The sequence below is a fragment of the Drosophila teissieri genome, chromosome 3L (genome assembly GCF_016746235.2).
Source record: "Drosophila teissieri strain GT53w chromosome 3L, Prin_Dtei_1.1, whole genome shotgun sequence".
In the NCBI taxonomy this organism is placed as follows: domain Eukaryota; kingdom Metazoa; phylum Arthropoda; class Insecta; order Diptera; family Drosophilidae; genus Drosophila; species Drosophila teissieri.
The window spans coordinates 1,300,058-1,317,996 of NC_053031.1; the positions used below are offsets into that span (position 1 = coordinate 1,300,058).

Here is a 17,939-nt window from a genome sequence, read left to right on the forward strand (position 1 = left end):
AGATAAGCAAATAATTCGTCTTTCGGCGTTGATAAGTCTGTCTCCGTTTTGGGTACAGTGAGCACTCGAGGGTGATATCAGCCATTGAGAAACGAAGTTTGATAAACAATGAACTCAAGAATATACAAATGCGTGGGCTAAGTGAATACGATTGCTTATGTGCCGCTCAGCTCTTGGATAAGAGAAGAGAACCATATAGTGGCAGCTCAATTATCTTTCTTTGATGGAATCGTCTTAGCTAAAACTAGTTTTTCGCTCTTTCCCATTCATTGTTCCACAATATGCGCAGATTCTTTTGCATAAATTTAAGTAACTTTTGTTACTTTGTTACTACATATCGCAATAAATAATCCAAACTCCTTTTATTATGCTTTATTGATTTCCATTGAAATAGACACATTTATATAATTATCCTGGCTTCGTTCATGTTTTTGTGGCTGTGTTTCTTGAATATCTGTTGTTTTAAAATACAAAGTATTCAAAGTTGCTCAGTTTGATGCCTTTAATTCAGTACATAGTATACGAAGGACTTTTCATCTTATACATACATGTATATATATATTGATAGTTCCTGGATCTAGCAAAAGTTTAAAAAGTTGTTACTCGCCAGCGCCGTCGCGTCGATATCCAACAACATCTAAATACAAGTATGTAATAATGTAAGTGTAATTGCAATGGAACGTTTACTTTACTGACTCAATATCCTGATCCCTTCTGGAAGGACCTTCGATCAACAGGCGACATCTATGCTTTATGCTCTTTATGCGGCTATTCTCGTCCTTGTCTCACATTTTGTTAGGTTTTTCGTTTGTTTTTTTTTCTTGTTTTTGGTTTTACCTCAGTTTTACAACATTAATTTTAATTACAAAAGTTATTAAATAATACAAAATACAGTTAGAGTTTACAGTTCTCCATTTCATCTAGAAACATCTCGCTTTTAACTTTTAGTTGAAATTAATGCACGGGTAAACAGAATTGGATTATGAATTACAGAACACTCGAAACGAACTCGGAAACGAAACAAAAGCAAGAGTTTGGTTTGGTTTGGGGGGAATCCCCCCAAACAGCAGCGGAAATTAGTGGCAAAATTGTAACAAAGAAACTACGGATCAGCCATTTAGCCTGGCCACGCTTAGGTTACATAATGGTTTTATAGTTAATAATATTACGTTTAAGCAGAGTCCGTCGGGGGAACTCCAACTGTCTAACTCTTTTAGAGCAGGGCGCACTTGCGCTTGGACTTGGGCTGCAGCACGGGGCACAAAACCGATCGGATGGCCTCGTCGAAGACGGTTTTCAGACCCTTCTGCGTCAGGGCCGAGCACTCCAGATACTTGACCGCTCCGATCTCCTTGGCCATGGCCAGGCCCTGCGGATAGGTGATGGGTGCCAGCTTCTTGTCCCTCAGCTTTTCGATTGTGTTCTTGTCGTCGCGCAAATCCAGCTTGGTGCCCACCAGAATGATGGGCGTGCTGGGGCAGTGGTGGCGCACCTCCGGATACCACTTGGCCCTCACGTTCTCAAACGAGGCCGGATTCACCAGCGAGAAGCAGATGAGGAAGACATCGGTCTGGGGATAGGACAGTGGCCTAAGTCGGTCGTAGTCCTCCTGCCCGGCCGTATCCCACAAGCCCAAGTTGATGGGCTTGGCGTCCACCATCACGTTGGCCGAGTAGTTGTCGAACACGGTGGGTATATACTCGCCGGGAAAGGCATTGGTCGTGTAGCTGATTAGCAGGCAGGTCTTTCCCACGGCTCCGTCGCCCACGACGACGCACTTGATCGCCTGCATGGTGCTATTGGTGCTTCCGCGTTGGCTTCCTAAACTTTCTGGAGTGGAGTGCTTCTAGGTTTCTAGTGTTCTAGAGATTGCAGATTGCAGATTGCGGGGGTGCTTCTTCTTCAGTCGTTTTTAGTTCTTTTTGGGGCGGCGGCAGAGGACTGTTGCTTGCGTGGGTCCTTTTACGGGGTTATCTCTGAAACCGCGACTCCTTTTCCAGTGCCTTGGGGTCCTCGGGGCGACTGATGATCGCGCCTCACGTTCTGGGCCTCTTTAATTCGCTTTTTGTGCGTTAAATTCCCTAATTTTCTCAACAAAAAAGGTAAATTTTCTGTGTACTGCAGTGTGACCGCGGCTGGACTGTTCAAATATACCATCCGAGGAGATGTAAAATACTAAGAAGAATAAAAACTATAGAGAAATGGTCACCCTGAGTTCTTAAATTAAAAACATTAAGTTTTTACCAAAATTTCGAGGCTTTCTCAATTTACTTTTTATTAAATCCCAATTAAAAAATATATGATTCCATGGTGTGGCTGGTTATGGTTGTGATTTTCAGTGAAAACCAGCTATTCTAGTGGGGATGGGCCCCGAAAGTGCAGCTTCTGAGCTTCGGCATCACCTGGTCACACTCCTGGCAGGCAATAACACAATTTCGAAAATTAGAATTTATTTGCTGCTCAATAGCCAAGTCGAAAACACCTGTTCGTTGCCCATCCAGAATGTCTGACGTGTTCATCGTGTCCGCTGCCCGCACTCCCATTGGTAAGACTAAGCAAAATCAGCTGAACCATTCATGAAGACCACATTCTAATTGGCAACTTTCTCTTTCTGTTTGTCCAATCTGAAAAATCAACAGGTAGCTTCAATGGTACGCTTTCTAAACTAAAGGCATCCGATCTGGGCAGCGTGGTGATCCAGGAGGTGCTCCGGCGGGCGAATGTGGAGGGCCAGGAGGTCAACGAAGTCATCTTGGGCCAGGTGGGTTCTCCCATGTCATTACTGTTTCTTTTACAATCTTACCGATCTTTTTGTTATGTAAATATCTTTGTTAGGCACTAAGCGCTGGTCAGGGCCAGAATCCCGCTCGCCAGGCTTCGCTCAAGGCTGGTCTGCCCATTCAGGTGCCTGCCTACGGCATCAATATGCTGTGTGGTTCCGGCTTAAAGTGGGTTTGAGTTTCTCATACAATTTCATACATTTATGCCGGTATTTACCCTCTCCAGAACTGTAGCGCTGGGCTACCAGGCCATCCGCTCGGGAGATGCACAGATTGTGGTGGCAGGAGGTCAGGAGAGCATGTCCCTGGCACCACACGTTATGCATCTGCGGCAGGGCGTCAAAATGGGACCGGGCACCTTGGTGGACTCGATGATCCACGACGGCCTGACCGATGCCATGGAGAACATACACATGGGCATCACCGCCGAGAATCTGGCCGATAAATACCAAATCAGTCGCGAAGCCCAGGATGCCTATGCCGTGCAGTCGCAAAACCGAGCCGAGGAGGCCCAAAATAAGGGCTACTTCGACAAGGAGATTGTGCCCGTGGAGATCAAGGATCGCAAGGGAACGACCACCTTCAGCAAGGATGAGTACATCAAGGCGGGCAGCACCGTAGAGGGTATACAGAAGCTAAGGGCAGCCTTCAAAGAGGTAGGTCTAGGAACAATATACAAACAGCGAGAGTTAACCCACTTTCTCCCGCATTTTTAGGGCGGCTCTATAACCGCTGGTAATGCCTCTGGTGTCAACGACTCCGCTGCTGCAGTGCTGCTGATGTCTGGCGAGGAGGTGGCCAAGAAGGGCCTAAAGCCGCTGGCTAAGATTGTGGGCTGGACACAGAGTGGCATTGAGCCCAAAGTGATGGGACTAGGACCAGTCACTGCTGTCGAAGCATTGGTAGCTACGCGGACATCCCTGTTCTATGCATGCTTTCTAATTATTCCCATTTTTTAGCTTACAAAGATTAACTGGAAGCGCGAAGAAGTGGATCTCTACGAGCTAAACGAAGCCTTCGCCGCCCAATCACTGGCTGTTCTTCAGGACCTGCAGCTGGATGCTCACAAAGTAAATGTGAATGGCGGTGCCATTGCCCTGGGCCATCCGATTGGCGCTTCAGGTGCCCGTGTCTTAGTTACTTTACTCTATGCGCTGGAGCGCACCGGTGGAAGTCGGGGAATCGCATCGCTCTGCATCGGTGGCGGCATGGGAATCGCCCTGGCCGTGGAGCGCCTAAACTAGTCTCAATTCATTGTCATTCAAGCTATTTATTGCCTTCCATGTTTCCCACTTAAGCGTAAAGTTTATTTTTCTATCTTCCATAGTATTCGCACGTACTTAAAGGCGCAACCCATGTCACAAATCTGCTCAATTAAAATTCATTTGATAAAACGTGCACTTTAGCGTACTTTATGGAGGCACATTTGTGCAATTGTGTTGTAAATATTTTTTGAATTGCGTCAGCTGAAAATTATTTATAAAACAGGATTTGTTATGATGATGCACAACCGATTTATTTGCTTTAGTTTCTGTTCTTACACATGCAATTATTTGTACATCGTGAATTTAATTAGCGTTTAACTGCAAGTCGGAGAAAAGTCTCCGATTTTTCAAGTGAGCCATTAAAATATAGGCATAGAATTATTATAAAATACGTAGGCTTACACAATTAGTAACTTATGCAGCAACTTAAACATTAAATTGAGCCAACGTTTAAGTTAAATAGCTTCTTAAATTCTTAGCAGTGGAAGTTAGTTGTTTATTGTGCCAATACTTTTATCGGACATTGTTGTGGACTTTGGAATAAGGCCACGAATCTCATATATCGAAAGGGAGAAGCCTAAAATATAATACAGAGCACATATTAAGAAAGAATTAGCTATTGACATGACAATTTGTTAAAGGGAACTAAAATAGTTATAAGCCTAAGTGTGGTAAACCTTATTGCTATGGAGTACACTGTAGAGGCTAAATTGAATAATTCAGAGTCTCGCGTGTTTTATTGCTATTATCAAATACAATGGTTTGTACGTAAGAATTTTAAAGACGCTTCAACTGATAGAAGCGTTATCGGATTTACCGCGCCTCGGGATCGCAGGTCGTTTATTGTCACCAGGAAGAAGACGATAGCAGAGCGCTTATCCACGCCAGCAGCTCTTCAGCTGCACAGTCTCCAGCTCCTTGGGCAGCCGCGGACTGAAGCCATACGGATTATGGCAAACGATGCGCTTGTCCGGCGCAGTCTGCGCCACTTCCTCCACTGAGGGCACACACAACTGGGCATAGCTGCTAATGAAGCTGGACCACAGAGTGGGTGTGGAGTCCAGAGCAAAGTACGGGCCCCACAGCTGGGAGTCCAACTCCGCAGCATACGGATACTTACCATCCTCAATAAGCAGCTCCTCAGCTATGGCCACGGCATCAAAGTCGCGGTGTTTGACCGGTGTATAAACATCCTGGATTATGTTATCACCGAAGTACAGTGCCTTGGCTTCTGACGGCTCCTTCTGAAGCAATCCAGCCATGGCAGCGTGCAGCTGGTGCCAATTGCCCTGGGAGTAGACCTCGCCCGTCTTTATGTCCTTAGTCTCTTGGGGCAGTTCCGCCAGTTTCCCCACATCCACTTGCATAAACGGACGCTGCATAGTAAAGAAACCCGGTTTCTTGGCGTAGGTCACCACGAAATCAAAGTGTTTGCGCCAGTCCTTGCCCAGCGCCTGCGTGGCCGTCAAGTTGGCAAAGTCCACGTTGGAGCCAGTGAGCAAAAAGAGCTTCTTGCCAGACTTTCGCAGTTCCCCAAGCCAATTCATCACGCTGGGGTCTGTTCGGAGCACAAATCTTTCCGGCTCCGCTCGCATGCTCTTGAAATAGAGACTCTTGTCGTTGGGAAAGTGCTCCCGATTATAGATGTTCATCAGGCCAGCCTGCACATCTTGCCAGACTTGATACTCCTCTCCTGCCGATGGCTTCTTTTTCCTATCGACCTGATCCACCGCCTGGGCAAAGACCAAAGCACTGGGCATATCGAAATAATCCAAGAGCGAGCGCATTTGCGTCGAGGCGGCGCCATTCCAAGTGGACAGGGGATCCCTGTAAAAGGCAGTGGTGATTTCCCACTTTCGATCTCGACCGTAGATGGCTTGAACTTCTGTGTCGCTCAGTAGACGGGTGCCGTGGGTGGCTCGCAGGATCTGGGCCTCGCTGCTCAGCTTCAGGACATTGCCACGCGGTCCGTCCAGAAACAGCCCCTTCTGCAGGAAGTCCAAGTTGAGCGGTTGAGAGAGTAGATCTCTGTCATAGCCCTTCTGCTCTACGAGGAACTGCTTGAGGACCTGATAGATCAGCGCAGACATCTCGTGGAGATTGTAGCGCAAAAGGGTGCCATCCAGATCGAAGCCCACTATGTCGTAGTCCTTGAGCAGCAGCTCCTTGTGGTAGGAAGTCATGATGGTGCTGGCCGAATACCTCGAGTTTTCCGCTGCAGAATTGTGGAAGCGCCTGGTTGTCTGCTGCTGAACCGTCACTTCACGTGTTGCTCTTGCCACCGCTGCCGGCGCTGTTCTGCCCAGCGTCGTTGAATTTTGCGCCAATTTGCCGAGATTGCGTAACAGGAGACGAACATCTGTTTGGGCCTGTTTGTGTACGTTTGTTTTTGTTTTCGTTTTCGTCGAGGTGGCCAGGCGAATGGAGAGGACTGGGGCGGAAAAGGCGCCCACGGCGACTGTTCTGCCCAGGGCCAGCATCTTATCTTATCGACTAGCACATCTCACTTGTCCGAAGCGTGATCTAAATTTAAAATTAAACCGAAATTCACTATCTTTCAGGTGGTTCTGACAAATTCATTTTCCATCTATAAATGTATGTCTACAACTGGCAGAGCTGCCAACCGTTTGAAGTAGAGCAGTACTGAGTAACTTGCTAGCCAATAATAGCTAGATTTATCTGGGTATAAACCAGTGGAGGTGGAATATGCACGGTGTTGCTATCTTAAATCTATCTGTACATATAAAACTATACTATTTTTTTAAATGGAGCTAAAATTTTGGTATTTCTCAACTTTCAAGCTGAAATGTTGATATTGCCACCACTGCCATTGACAAATAATCGTTATCGGAGCTCGATAGCAGCATCGTTGTATCGTTGGCGCAATCGACTCTTGTGCCTTCCCTAACAAGCGTACCGGAATGGAAAAAATATAGTTTTTTGCACATTTTGCCAATTTCTGCAAATTTTTACAAGTTTTTTGGGCCAGTAAACCGTTTTTCACCGCTTAGTTTGTTGGCTCAAGGCCTTCGCAACCATGTCCAACTGCATAGAGATCCCTTTGCAGGACACCGATGAGGTGAGCATTGATTTGAAAGATTCCGGTTTCAAGTAATTAATCTCCTTATTTACCCAATGTAGGTGATTGAGGTGGACCCAGATCAACTGCCCGACTGCCCAGAGGTGTTGAGCATTCTCAAGCAGGAGCGGGCGCCCCTGCACGTTTGGGTCAATGTGGCGGTAAGTTGAAAGTTGAAATGCAATTAGTATGTTCCACATGGCTACGTCTATTTCAGCTGGCCTACTACAAGCAAAAGAAGACGGAGGACTTTGTCACGCTGCTGGAGGAGTCGCGTAGCGATGACGCCACCAAGGAGTACCGCGACTCGGATAAGGACCTCATGCGCGCCCTGGACATGCTCGCTGCCCACTATGTCCAGGAGGCGTATCGGGAGAAATCCAAGGACAAGAAACGAGAGCTCTTCATGAAGGCCACCAATCTGTACACCAGTGCCGACAAGATTATCATGTACGACCAGAGCCATCTGTTGGGCAGGGCCTACTTCTGTCTGCTGGAGGGCGACAAGATGGACCAGGCGGATGCCCAGTTCAACTTTGTGCTCAACCAGTCCCCCTCGAATATTCCCTCGCTGCTGGGAAAAGCCTGCATCGCGTTCAATCGTAAGGATTACCGCGGGGCAATGGCCTTCTACAAGAAGGCCTTGCGTACAAATCCGAACTGTCCGGCGAACGTGAGAATCGGCATGGCCCACTGCTTCCTGAAGATGGGCAATCCCGAGAAGGCCAAACTAGCCTTTGAACGAGCGCTCCAACTGGATCAACAGTGTGTGGGCGCTTTGATTGGTCTGGCCGTTCTCAAGCTAAATCAACTTGAGCCCGAGTCCAATAAGTTGGGTGTCCAGATGCTGTCCAAGGCATACACCATCGACAATGCCAATCCCATGGTGCTCAATCACCTGGCCAATCACTTCTTCTTCAAGAAGGACTACCAGAAAGTTCACCACCTGGCACTGCACGCCTTCCACAACACTGAGAACGAGGCGATGAGAGCAGAGAGCTGTTACCAGCTAGCGAGAAGCTTCCATGCCCAGAGCGACTACGATCAGGCCTTCCAGTACTATTACCAATCCACTCAGATTGCGCCGGCTAACTTCGTGTTGCCCCATTACGGACTGGGACAGATGTATATATATCGAGGAGATACGGAAAATGTGAGTTGGACAAAACTTTTATCGAACCTTTTAATTACAAACTTTGTGAACATATCCAGGCGGCTCAGTGTTTCGAGAAAGTGCTGAAAATCCAGCCAGGCAACTACGAGACGATGAAGATTCTTGGATCCCTGTACGCGCACTCCAATTCGCAAACCAAGCGGGACATGGCAAAGACTCACCTCAAGAAGGTCACCGAACAATTTCCCGAGGACATTGAAGCCTGGATAGAACTGGCTCAAATCCTGGAACAGAACGACCTGCAGGCCTCGCTCAATGCCTACGGCACGGCTTCTAGTATTCTTCGGGACAAGGCCAAGTACGAGATACCCGCTGAGATTCAAAACAACGTGGCTTCACTGCACTACCGCCTAGGCAACTTGAAGATGGCAAAGGACACCCTGGAGTCGGCTCTGAAGCATGCGACGTCTGAGATGGACAAGGATGTAAAATACTATGAGTCCATTCAAGTCACCATGAAGTACAATCTGGCCCGTCTAAACGAGGCAATGAGTAGCTACGATGTGGCCGACAAGCTGTACAAGGAGATCCTCAAGGAGCATCCCAACTACATTGACTGCTACTTGCGACTGGGTTGCATGGCAAGGGACAAGGGTCTGATTTTTGTGGCTTCCGATTTCTTCAAGGACGCGCTGAACATCAACAACGACAATCCAGATGCGAGATCCCTGCTGGGAAACCTTCATTTGGCCAAGATGCAGTTCGCTTTGGGACAGAAGAACTTCGAAACGATCCTTAAGAATCCTGCTACTTCAACGGATGCCTACTCACTGATTGCTCTGGGAAACTTTTCATTGCAAACGCTGCATCAGCCGAGCAGAGATAAGGAGAAGGAGAGGAAGCACCAGGAGAAGGCTTTGGCCATATTCAAACAGGTGCGACTGATTGAAATAGATAAATTACATCCTAAGATTTAACGAAACGTATTTGCTTACCAGGTTCTTCGCAATGATCCCAGGAATATTTGGGCCACCAATGGAATTGGTGCCGTGCTGGCTCATAAAGGATGTGTGATCGAGGCGCGTGATATCTTCGCCCAGGTGCGCGAAGCCACTGCCGACTTTTGCGACGTGTGGCTGAACATTGCGCACGTTTATGTCGAACAGAAGCAGTACATCAGCGCCATTCAGATGTACGAGAACTGCATGAAGAAGTTCTACAAACACAACAACGTTGAGGTGATGCAATATCTGGCAAGAGCATATCTTCGGGCCAACAAACTGGTCGAGGCCAAGGCAGTGCTACTTAAGGCCCGTCGAGTGGCTCCCCAGGACACAGTTTTACTCTTCAATATAGCAGTGGTCCTCTCACGTTTGGCCATGGCCATACTCAAGGATGAGAAGTCTACTCTGGAAGTTGTGCTGCAGGCTGTCCACGAACTGGAGCTGGCTCAAAAGTAAGTGGTAACAAAAATCTCTTAAGATAACAAAGCCAAGGCTTTGCTCTTTTAAATTGCGGCCCTTCAAATCTTTTAAAGTGGTTATTAGTCGTTATTACCAATTGATAACGTGAAGTTACGTATTGGCATGCTGAAGTCCAGCGACAATGAGTTAACATTAATAGTATTATAGCTTATCAGATAAGGGATTAATGCAAAGAAATCACCATGAACTGCTAAACCGCAGATTGGATTAGATTACCTGATGACTTCCTTGGTAAATGACCCTAAATATGTTTTATGTCTCATAAACCCAAATTTGCTGTCAGCTAAATATCTCATTCAAATACCCATTTCAATCTCTCATAGATACTTCCAATACCTGTCCGTGCATGGGGATAAGAATCGCTTCAACATTGAGGTGGCTGGAATTGAGGCAAACACCTGCCAGGATCTTCTTTCCCAGGCCCAGTACCATGTGGGTCGTGCGCGTCGCATTGACGAGGAGGAGCGCTCGTTGCGCCGAAAGCAGGAGGAGGAGCGCGAGGCCTTTAAAATTAAGGTTGCGGAGCAGCGCAAGCGGCGGGAGGAGGAGGCCAAGACCTCCAGGGACCAGTTGTTAGCCAAGCGGCAGGAGTACGTGGAGAAGACGAAAAACATGCTCATCATTGCGGACTCTGCGCCTGAGAAGGATCGCAAAAAGGGAGGCGGGCGAGCTCGTAAGGATGACTATATCTCCGGCACCGATAGCGAAAACGATGGTCCTCGCCGTGAGGGAGAACGTCCCTCGAAGAAGAAAAGCAAGGCGGAACGGAAAAAGGGCAGTGGTCGCAAGCGCAAGACGGAAAAATACGAGAGCGACAGCGAGGAGGAGCCGCGCACCAGTGGCAAGTCTGGAAAGAAGAAGGGCAAGAAGCCAAAGCCGGTTAAGGAATCCAAGGAGAAACTATCCGCTAAGCAGCGCCTCAAGGTGCTGTCCAAGGAGACGATCTCCACCAGCGAATCCGAATCTGACGGCAAGCGCAGCAAAAGCAGAAGCAGGAGTCGCAATCGTAGTGGTAGCCGGAGTGGCAGTGGATCTGGAAGCGGCAGTGAACGCGAGGCCAGCCGCAAGCGCAGCAGGAGCAGAAGTGGCTCTGGAAGTGGGAGCGACAGTGATGGAGCTACCAAGCGCAAGCGCGTCAAGAATCGCATCGAATCTGGCGGGGAATCGGATAGATCTGGGTCCCGTGCTCGCTCCAAGTCGAGTTCCCGCTCAAGATCTCGCTCCAAATCCGGATCTCGATCTAGGTCTCGCTCCAAGTCGGGATCCCGTTCAAGATCGCGCTCAAAGTCTGGTTCCCGCTCAAGATCGCGATCCCCGTCGGGTTCAAGATCCCGCTCTCGCTCTGGCAGCCGATCCAAGTCCGGATCCCGCAGCAGATCAGGGTCTCCGGAAAAATAACGCACCACTCAAGCGTGTTAAATCACTTTTGACTATATTTAGAGTTTCCTTCGAGAGCTGCGAAAAGATACTAATAAAAACATTCTAATTGCCACACAAAGGCAGTGGAGTAATTGCTATGGGTTTGCTGTTCAACCCTAATCCGGATTACAATTCTGTTCGTATGGGTGGATTAGGAACTGGACAGGGCTGATTGTCTGGGCTAGGACAATAGTCGACCTCAACCCCGTCTATGCTGCTGGATCATATCTCTTACGATTACAGCCATAGGCTTCGAGTGCCGCAGCACGAAGGCGTGGGCGATCTTCTTGGTGTCCAGCTGGGCGTCCACCTTGGGATAGTCTTTTTTGAGCTGCTCGTAATAGGAGACCGGTACCCATCCGTCGGTGGTGCCATAGTAAAACTTGAGAATGTCCAGGTTCTGCTCTACAATCTCCCTTTGAATGCCGCGAACCCTGGCCATCTCGTCGTCGGCCAAGAAGACCACCTTCTCCGCTACCGATGGCTTGGAGTACTTCAAGGCGGTTCCCAGATACTGTCGTGGAATGGAGAAGATCAAGAAGTAGATCTGTATCAGCATCAGACGCAGCCACACGGGCAGGAAGTTGAAGAAGCTGAAGAAGATGTAGCCAAACACAGAGTACAGGGGCATGGCCACCTTGGTGAACACCCAGCCATTGGGCGATTCTATCATCCGCTCGACGGTGGGGAACAGCATATAGCACTTTTGTATGCGGCTCCGTATCCGCTCGTTTTCCAGCAGCTGCAGGATCATCCACGCCCCAATGGAGTGCCCAATCAAGTGGATTTTGACATCACTAGGCACGTACTTCTCGATGAAGGCGATTTTATGCCGGATTTGTCCGTCCAAATTGAAGAGCTCCTCGTTGCCGCTGAGTTGGGGAACCTCCCGAATACTGGCTTCAGGTGGATCATCATGGCCAGCATGCCCTGCAGGGAATATCAAAGGTGCTATTACCGACTCAATGTTAGAATGCCAGCGCACTCACCTATCACCCAAACTGGAAGATCGCCCAGCTCCTTTTGCAAAGTGCCTGCAAACTCTGTGTAAAAACCAGGCAAACCGGGATTGCCGGTTATGCAGATGACGATCTCCTTCTCGGTTATGGTCTCCTCAATCCACCTGCCCCAGGTGAAGACGTGGGTGGGAATGGAGTTGATGTTGACGTACGCCTCCTGCATATTTTCCGCTGCTGTTGGCGTGGCAAACTGCGGAGAAAATCAATCGGCACCTGTGCTGATCCCACTTTTTCACACGCGATGAGTTGTCCAATCCCCGTGGCAACCGGTTTTCCTTTGTCCAATCGTCTGGGCTGCAGCCTTTCACGAGTTTCAAATCTTTTGGATTGGCGCGGCTTATCCAGGGTTGATAGCTCTGATAAACACTATGCTATCTATGCTTTGATTCGACCAATTGTTTCCTCAATAATGACCAAAGGTCAGCAGTTCAGCGGCTTAAAAACGGCTGATACAGAAACCAGGGCGGCAAACTATGTCAAAATCATATGTTCTATATTGGCGGATATTTACGCTGATAACGATTGTTCAAAGTGGTTCATTTTGTTTAAAAAAGAGAAACAAAATGAATAAGCGTTAACAATAAAAGCGATGGTACAAAATACCAATGCTCAATGTTCTTTTAAATAAGTGTCATTCATTTCGTATTCTTATAGGTAATCATATTGAAATATTGAAACTTTTTTAAGTTTGCAAAAATGTATAAAAAAACTTAATTATAAGAACGCGAATTGCTTCGTTTTTGAAAACGGATTTTGGAAAGTAGAGTTAATTATTTAAGAAAACGGTTTAATCTTGAGAGAACTATACGATATACGAAACATTTAGAAGCGGATCTTAAGCATTCGCAAGCGATGCAGCCCTAGCTTTAATCCATTTGCAGAGCTGCCAACGTGGGTAAAGTGGCTTTTGCGAATCAGTTGGCATAGCCACCATTATTTGTTGGTTTTTTGTTGCTGGTTTTTGAGTTTTTATATTTTATGTTTCTAGAACAATAATGAAGGCGTAAATTTCAGTAGAAGGGCGTTTTAGGTTACCTACCACAAGCAATAGGATTCAGGATTAGAACCAGTTTCGAAGTACACACCCATCGACAGCTTGACGAGGCATGAGCCGAGCAATCGGAATCGCGAGCAAGTGGACACAAAAGAATGCAGCTAAAAATTGGGGACATTCTCGAAAATTCTCGTAGCACCAATAAGTGATCACTATATACAGAAAACCAAAGTAGCTGGCGGCCGGATACGGAGAAATGGCATCTGGCAAAGAGCTCTATTGCTGGGGGAGCACATCGCATGGCCAATTGGGACTCGGCGGAATCGAGGATGAACAGGTACGTAGATAGATGAATTTCCGGTATAGGCCCACTGAGATTACTTTTGTATGCCTTTGATTCTCACTGGCAGATCCTCACACCCAGTCAGATACCCTGGACACCGGACACCGCTGTACAGCAGGTCGCCTGTGGACACCGGCACACCCTCTTTCTGACCGCCAATGGAAAAGTATACGCTTGCGGGAGCAACGACCACTCCCAACTGGGACACGATCTGCCCACCAAAAGGCCACGTATGTCGCCATTTCGTATGTAATCTTCATTTATCGTCTTGTCTATCCACTCTCCACTAACTCCACCTCATCACCAAACTCACCAACTGCCACTGGTGTGAATCGAGCCAAAAACCCGCACTTATCTTCCGGCCGACTTTTTGCAGTGCTTATCCCGGAACTGCAGGATTACGTGGTCATCCAGATCTCCTGCGGCAGCCGTCACTCACTGGCGCTTTCCGAGTGGGGCCAGGTTTTGAGCTGGGGCGACAACGACTGCGGCCAACTGGGACATGCCACCGACAAGGAGATCGTGCAGCTGCCCAAGGTTGTGCGGCAACTGGTCTCCAAGACGGTGGTGCAGATCGCCTGTGGCAACAATCACAGCCTGGCACTGACCAGTTGTAAGTATGGAGTGGAAACTAATATTTCCATCAGATATGGCTAACACCTACCGGAAACATGATAAGATAATAAGTTTCATAAAATAACATTTCACAAGTTAATTGTATTCTTAAGCAATTATTATCTAAATTACCCATATATGTATGCAGTTCACAGAGCATGTAGGATATAAGCAAAGAAAACGCTACCCTCCGACTAACATAGTCCTTTACGCTTCTAGGTGGCGAGCTGTATTCGTGGGGTTCCAACATCTACGGCCAGCTGGGCGTGAACTCCCCCAAGGATCTGACACACTGCAACTATCCCCTTCGGCTAACCACGCTGCTGGGAATTCCGCTGGCCGCGATTGCCTGCGGAGGCAATCACTCGTTCCTCATCTCCAAGTCCGGTGCCGTGTTCGGATGGGGCAGAAACAACTGTGGCCAACTTGGACTGAATGACGAAACGAACCGCGCCTATCCCACCCAGCTGAAAACGCTGCGCACCCTGGGCGTTCGATTTGTGGCCTGCGGCGATGAGTTCTCCGTTTTTCTGACCAACGAGGGAGGGGTGTTCACCTGTGGAGCTGGCGCTTATGGGCAGTTGGGCCATGGTTTTAGCTCGAATGAGATGCTGCCGCGAATGGTAATGGAGCTAATGGGCAGCACCATCACTCAGGTGGCCTGTGGCAATCGCCACACTCTCGCGCTGGTTCCATCGCGCGGCAGGGTTTATGCCTTCGGCTTGGGTAGCTCTGGACAGCTGGGCACGAGGAGTACCAAGAGCCTGATGCTGCCGCAGGTGGTCATCGGTCCTTGGGTGTCGCCCAGCGGATCAGCCCTGTTGCAATCCAATGATGCAAAGGTCTCGGTGGTCATAAGGCAGATTTTCTCAGGTGGGGATCAGTCGATTGTGACCACCACATTGTTCATGGAGAAGGTGCCGCCCGAGGATTTCAGAAACTACAAGTACTTATAGAAGCGAGTTATATTCGTAAAAACATATTGATTATATTTACTTTGCAGTCCCAAATCCCAGATCCTAGCCCTAACAGCCGAAGTCACTAAGCAATGCGCTCAGTTCAAGCAGGGCGGTCAAAGCGACATGGATCTCCTCAGCTCTATTGAACTGATATTTAAGAGTCAGGCCTGTTGGAATGGTTCCTTCCTGTTGGATCACGACAGGCACTTTGGTTGCTCGGTTCGCAACCATGGATTGGATCTCAACGCAGCACAATTGGCATTCGACAATCTGCGCGTTGTGGAAAATGAAAGCATTAAGCAGGTGGTAAGTTTTCGCCATTACAAGCATCATTGGTATCTCGTTAATCACTTTATTGTTCTAGATCTGGGACAATATAACCAAGGAGCTAGTTGGTTCGCTGGTGAGCTCACCGGCGGATGTGGAGAGCATGCGATTATATCTTCTACTACCACTTTACCACGAGTTCGTCAACTCAAAGCACTACAAGTCACTGCAGGTTCCGTTTGCCAATGCCATATTTAAGCTAACAGAGAACCCACGAAAAGTGCTGATCAAGTGGCTGGCCCAAACTCCGGCTGAATACTTTGAACGCCTTGTCCAGAACTGCCTGCATGTTGTCGTCCATATTGTTAGTTTCAAAATGGGCTTGGCTGCCATTAGTCCTAGCGTGGAAAGACGTCAAAGGGTATTTACCTTCCAATATAGTGTGATACCTGTGCCAATCAATTCTGTATTCATAATTTAGCTTCTGCCATATAACGCTGAGCTCGAGGTCATTCTTAAACTGATGCAAACGCTATGCCAAATCAACAACTCGCGTGATGATCGCCTAAACTATCAAAGCTTTTACTGGCCCGATCTTTCGGACTATGCAGACGTGCAACAGGAGTACGTTAAATGGATCATGGTCGACACTGCCAGCGAATTCAACATTTGCAATTATTCATTCATTTTCGACCAGTCTGCTAAGACAGCGTTGCTCCAAGCGGATCAGGCGCTGCAGATGCACTCTGCCATGGCCAATGCGGCTACCATGGTGGGTTAATAACGCCTAGAATTGTTTTATGGGTTGATACATACTTTTTTACCCATCAGGCATTCAGCTTATTCAACTACGGGATGCCCATCTCGCAGTTTATAGTGCTTAATGTGACGCGGGAGAATCTGGTGCAGGATTCCCTTCGAGAGCTGCAGCGCTACTCGCAGAGTGATCTCAAGAAGCCGCTGAAAATAAAGTTCCATGGCGAAGAGGCGGAGGACGCGGGTGGCGTGCGCAAAGAGTTCTTCATGCTGCTGCTGAAGGATCTCCTCGATCCCAAGTACGGTATGTTCAAGGAGTACGAGGAGTCGCGCCTGCTCTGGTTTGCAGATCTCACTTTCGAGACGGAGAACATGTACTTCCTAATTGGCGTCCTCTGCGGTCTGGCCATCTATAACTTTACCATCATCAACTTGCCATTTCCACTGGTTCTGTACAAAAAGCTGCTGGGCAAGCCAGTGGATCTCAGTGATCTCCGCCAGCTTTCCCCTCCGGAGGCCAACTCCATGCAATCTCTGCTCGACTACCAGGGCGAGGATTTTAAGGATGTTTTTGATCTGACTTTTGAGATATCGCGGGAGGTATTCGGCGAGGCGGAGACGAAGTGCCTTAAGCCCAACGGCAATGAGATAGCCGTAACACTGGAAAACAAGTGAGTGTAGTAACCATTTCTATTAAAACAGTCATGATAATAAGTATACCACTTTAGGCAGGAGTTTGTGGATCTGTATGTTGACTTTGTGTTCAACAAGTCCGTCGAGCTGCATTACAATGCGTTTCACAAGGGCTTTATGAAGGTGTGCTCTGGCCGGGTGATTCACATATTTCAGCCGGAGGAGCTGATGGCCGTGGTGGTGGGCAACGAGGACTACGACTGGCAGGCGCTTCAGGACAACTGCGAGTACCGCGAGGGCTATACTTCGGGCGATGACACAGTGAGTTGTAAACTAAGAATCGACTTCCTAGGCTTTATCCTTGTAACTATCGCAGATCAAATGGTTCTGGGAGGTCATTCATGATCTGTCCGAAGCGGAAAAGAAGAGTTTCCTACTCTATTTAACTGGCAGCGATCGCATTCCCATTCAGGGCATGAAGGCCCTTAAAGTGAGTTTTCAGTTGTTACTCAAATTGCGAACTGCGCTCTAAAAAGTACCGATTTCTATTTAGCTCACCATTCAACCCACCCCGGACGAACGATTCCTGCCCGTGGCCCACACCTGCTTCAATCTGCTGGACCTGCCGCGCTACAAGACCAAGGAGCGCCTCAAGTTCAAGCTGTTGCAGGCCATCCAGCAGACGCAGGGCTTTAGCCTGGTCTGATTCGGGCGTCTTTCCACATCGACTTCTTACTACAGGTATTTTCCGAAGCTTACGTTTCGCGCATTTTTGGATTGAAGAATGGCTGCTTTCAAAGACAACCCACACTTGGTACACACACATTTATCAGCGATCAAATCAGCAAGTACAATGTTGTGTTATAGCTTTAAACTCTAGGTTAGTTATTAATATCGCATTGTTATGGAGAGGAAGGAAGTCAAGGAGGTAAAATAAAGATGGTGCATCAGTCTGAGAACAAAAGCAAATGTCTCTAATTCCATGTAACTTACGTTTAGGCCCTTTTTTTTATAAAAGAAATTCCGAAATATGGTTTTTGCTATTGATCGAAGTAACGGTAAAGTTTTGAACCCGATAACGATAACTTCTCGGCCAACCGCTTTTGGCGAGAAAGGGGCCCAGTTGGCAGCACTGGCGGCCGCACAGCTGAGCCCGAAATGTGGCGGCAAATCGAAGCCGTCGAAGTCAGTTCAACTTCAACTTTGGCAAGG

The 17,939-nt window shown here is 47.9% G+C and overlaps 6 protein-coding genes across 9 annotated transcripts; 3 read left to right on the top strand and 3 right to left on the bottom strand.

Moving 5' to 3' along the window:
* Window positions 1-357: 357 nt before the first annotated feature.
* LOC122615913 (ras-related protein Rac1) lies at window positions 358-2,152 on the bottom strand. The gene has a single exon (XM_043791090.1). The coding sequence runs from the start codon at window positions 1,790-1,792 to the stop codon at window positions 1,214-1,216; it is 579 nt and encodes a 192-aa protein (XP_043647025.1). The 5' UTR covers window positions 1,793-2,152; the 3' UTR covers window positions 358-1,213.
* A 238-nt stretch (window positions 2,153-2,390) lies between these two features.
* On the top strand, window positions 2,391-4,178 carry LOC122618477 (acetyl-CoA acetyltransferase). The gene is made up of 6 exons (XM_043794940.1): window positions 2,391-2,545; window positions 2,640-2,761; window positions 2,836-2,948; window positions 3,007-3,436; window positions 3,497-3,682; window positions 3,740-4,178. The coding sequence occupies exons 1-6, from the start codon at window positions 2,503-2,505 to the stop codon at window positions 4,022-4,024; spliced, it is 1,179 nt and encodes a 392-aa protein (XP_043650875.1). The 5' UTR covers window positions 2,391-2,502; the 3' UTR covers window positions 4,025-4,178.
* Window positions 4,179-4,329: 151 nt separating this feature from the next.
* On the bottom strand, window positions 4,330-6,664 carry LOC122618476 (5'-nucleotidase domain-containing protein 1). Of its 2 annotated transcripts, XM_043794938.1 has the most exons (2): window positions 5,166-6,664; window positions 4,330-4,622 (listed from the first exon to the last, which is right to left on the bottom strand). In XM_043794938.1, exons 1-2 carry the CDS (start codon window positions 6,523-6,525, stop codon window positions 4,534-4,536), a joined length of 1,449 nt encoding a protein of 482 aa, XP_043650873.1. In that variant the 5' UTR covers window positions 6,526-6,664; the 3' UTR covers window positions 4,330-4,533. The 2 variants fall into 2 exon arrangements, with proteins under 2 accessions (XP_043650873.1, XP_043650872.1); XM_043794937.1 differs by lacking the exon at window positions 4,330-4,622 and having other exon boundaries at window positions 4,756-6,662.
* Window positions 6,665-6,918: 254 nt separating this feature from the next.
* On the top strand, window positions 6,919-11,233 carry LOC122618475 (RNA polymerase-associated protein CTR9 homolog). The gene is made up of 6 exons (XM_043794936.1): window positions 6,919-7,124; window positions 7,187-7,285; window positions 7,342-8,277; window positions 8,337-9,173; window positions 9,237-9,694; window positions 10,046-11,233. Exons 1-6 carry the CDS (start codon window positions 7,083-7,085, stop codon window positions 11,118-11,120), a joined length of 3,447 nt encoding a protein of 1,148 aa, XP_043650871.1. The 5' UTR covers window positions 6,919-7,082; the 3' UTR covers window positions 11,121-11,233.
* Window positions 11,129-12,623, bottom strand: LOC122618478 (lipid droplet-associated hydrolase). Its single transcript, XM_043794941.1, has 2 exons — window positions 12,131-12,623; window positions 11,129-12,071 (listed from the first exon to the last, which is right to left on the bottom strand). Exons 1-2 carry the CDS (start codon window positions 12,321-12,323, stop codon window positions 11,341-11,343), a joined length of 924 nt encoding a protein of 307 aa, XP_043650876.1. The 5' UTR covers window positions 12,324-12,623; the 3' UTR covers window positions 11,129-11,340.
* Window positions 12,624-13,033: 410 nt separating this feature from the next.
* On the top strand, window positions 13,034-17,679 carry LOC122615924 (probable E3 ubiquitin-protein ligase HERC4). 3 transcript variants are annotated; one of them, XM_043791103.1, is made up of 12 exons: window positions 13,034-13,051; window positions 13,149-13,491; window positions 13,565-13,742; window positions 13,874-14,110; window positions 14,332-15,058; window positions 15,116-15,377; window positions 15,436-15,759; window positions 15,820-16,110; window positions 16,170-16,765; window positions 16,823-17,048; window positions 17,104-17,217; window positions 17,281-17,679. In XM_043791103.1, the coding sequence occupies exons 2-12, from the start codon at window positions 13,411-13,413 to the stop codon at window positions 17,431-17,433; spliced, it is 3,189 nt and encodes a 1,062-aa protein (XP_043647038.1). In that variant the 5' UTR covers window positions 13,034-13,051; window positions 13,149-13,410; the 3' UTR covers window positions 17,434-17,679. The 3 variants fall into 3 exon arrangements, with proteins under 3 accessions (XP_043647038.1, XP_043647037.1, XP_043647039.1); XM_043791102.1 differs by lacking the exon at window positions 13,034-13,051 and having other exon boundaries at window positions 13,073-13,491; XM_043791104.1 differs by lacking the exon at window positions 13,034-13,051 and having other exon boundaries at window positions 13,074-13,491; window positions 13,565-13,727.
* Window positions 17,680-17,939: the final 260 nt, after the last annotated feature.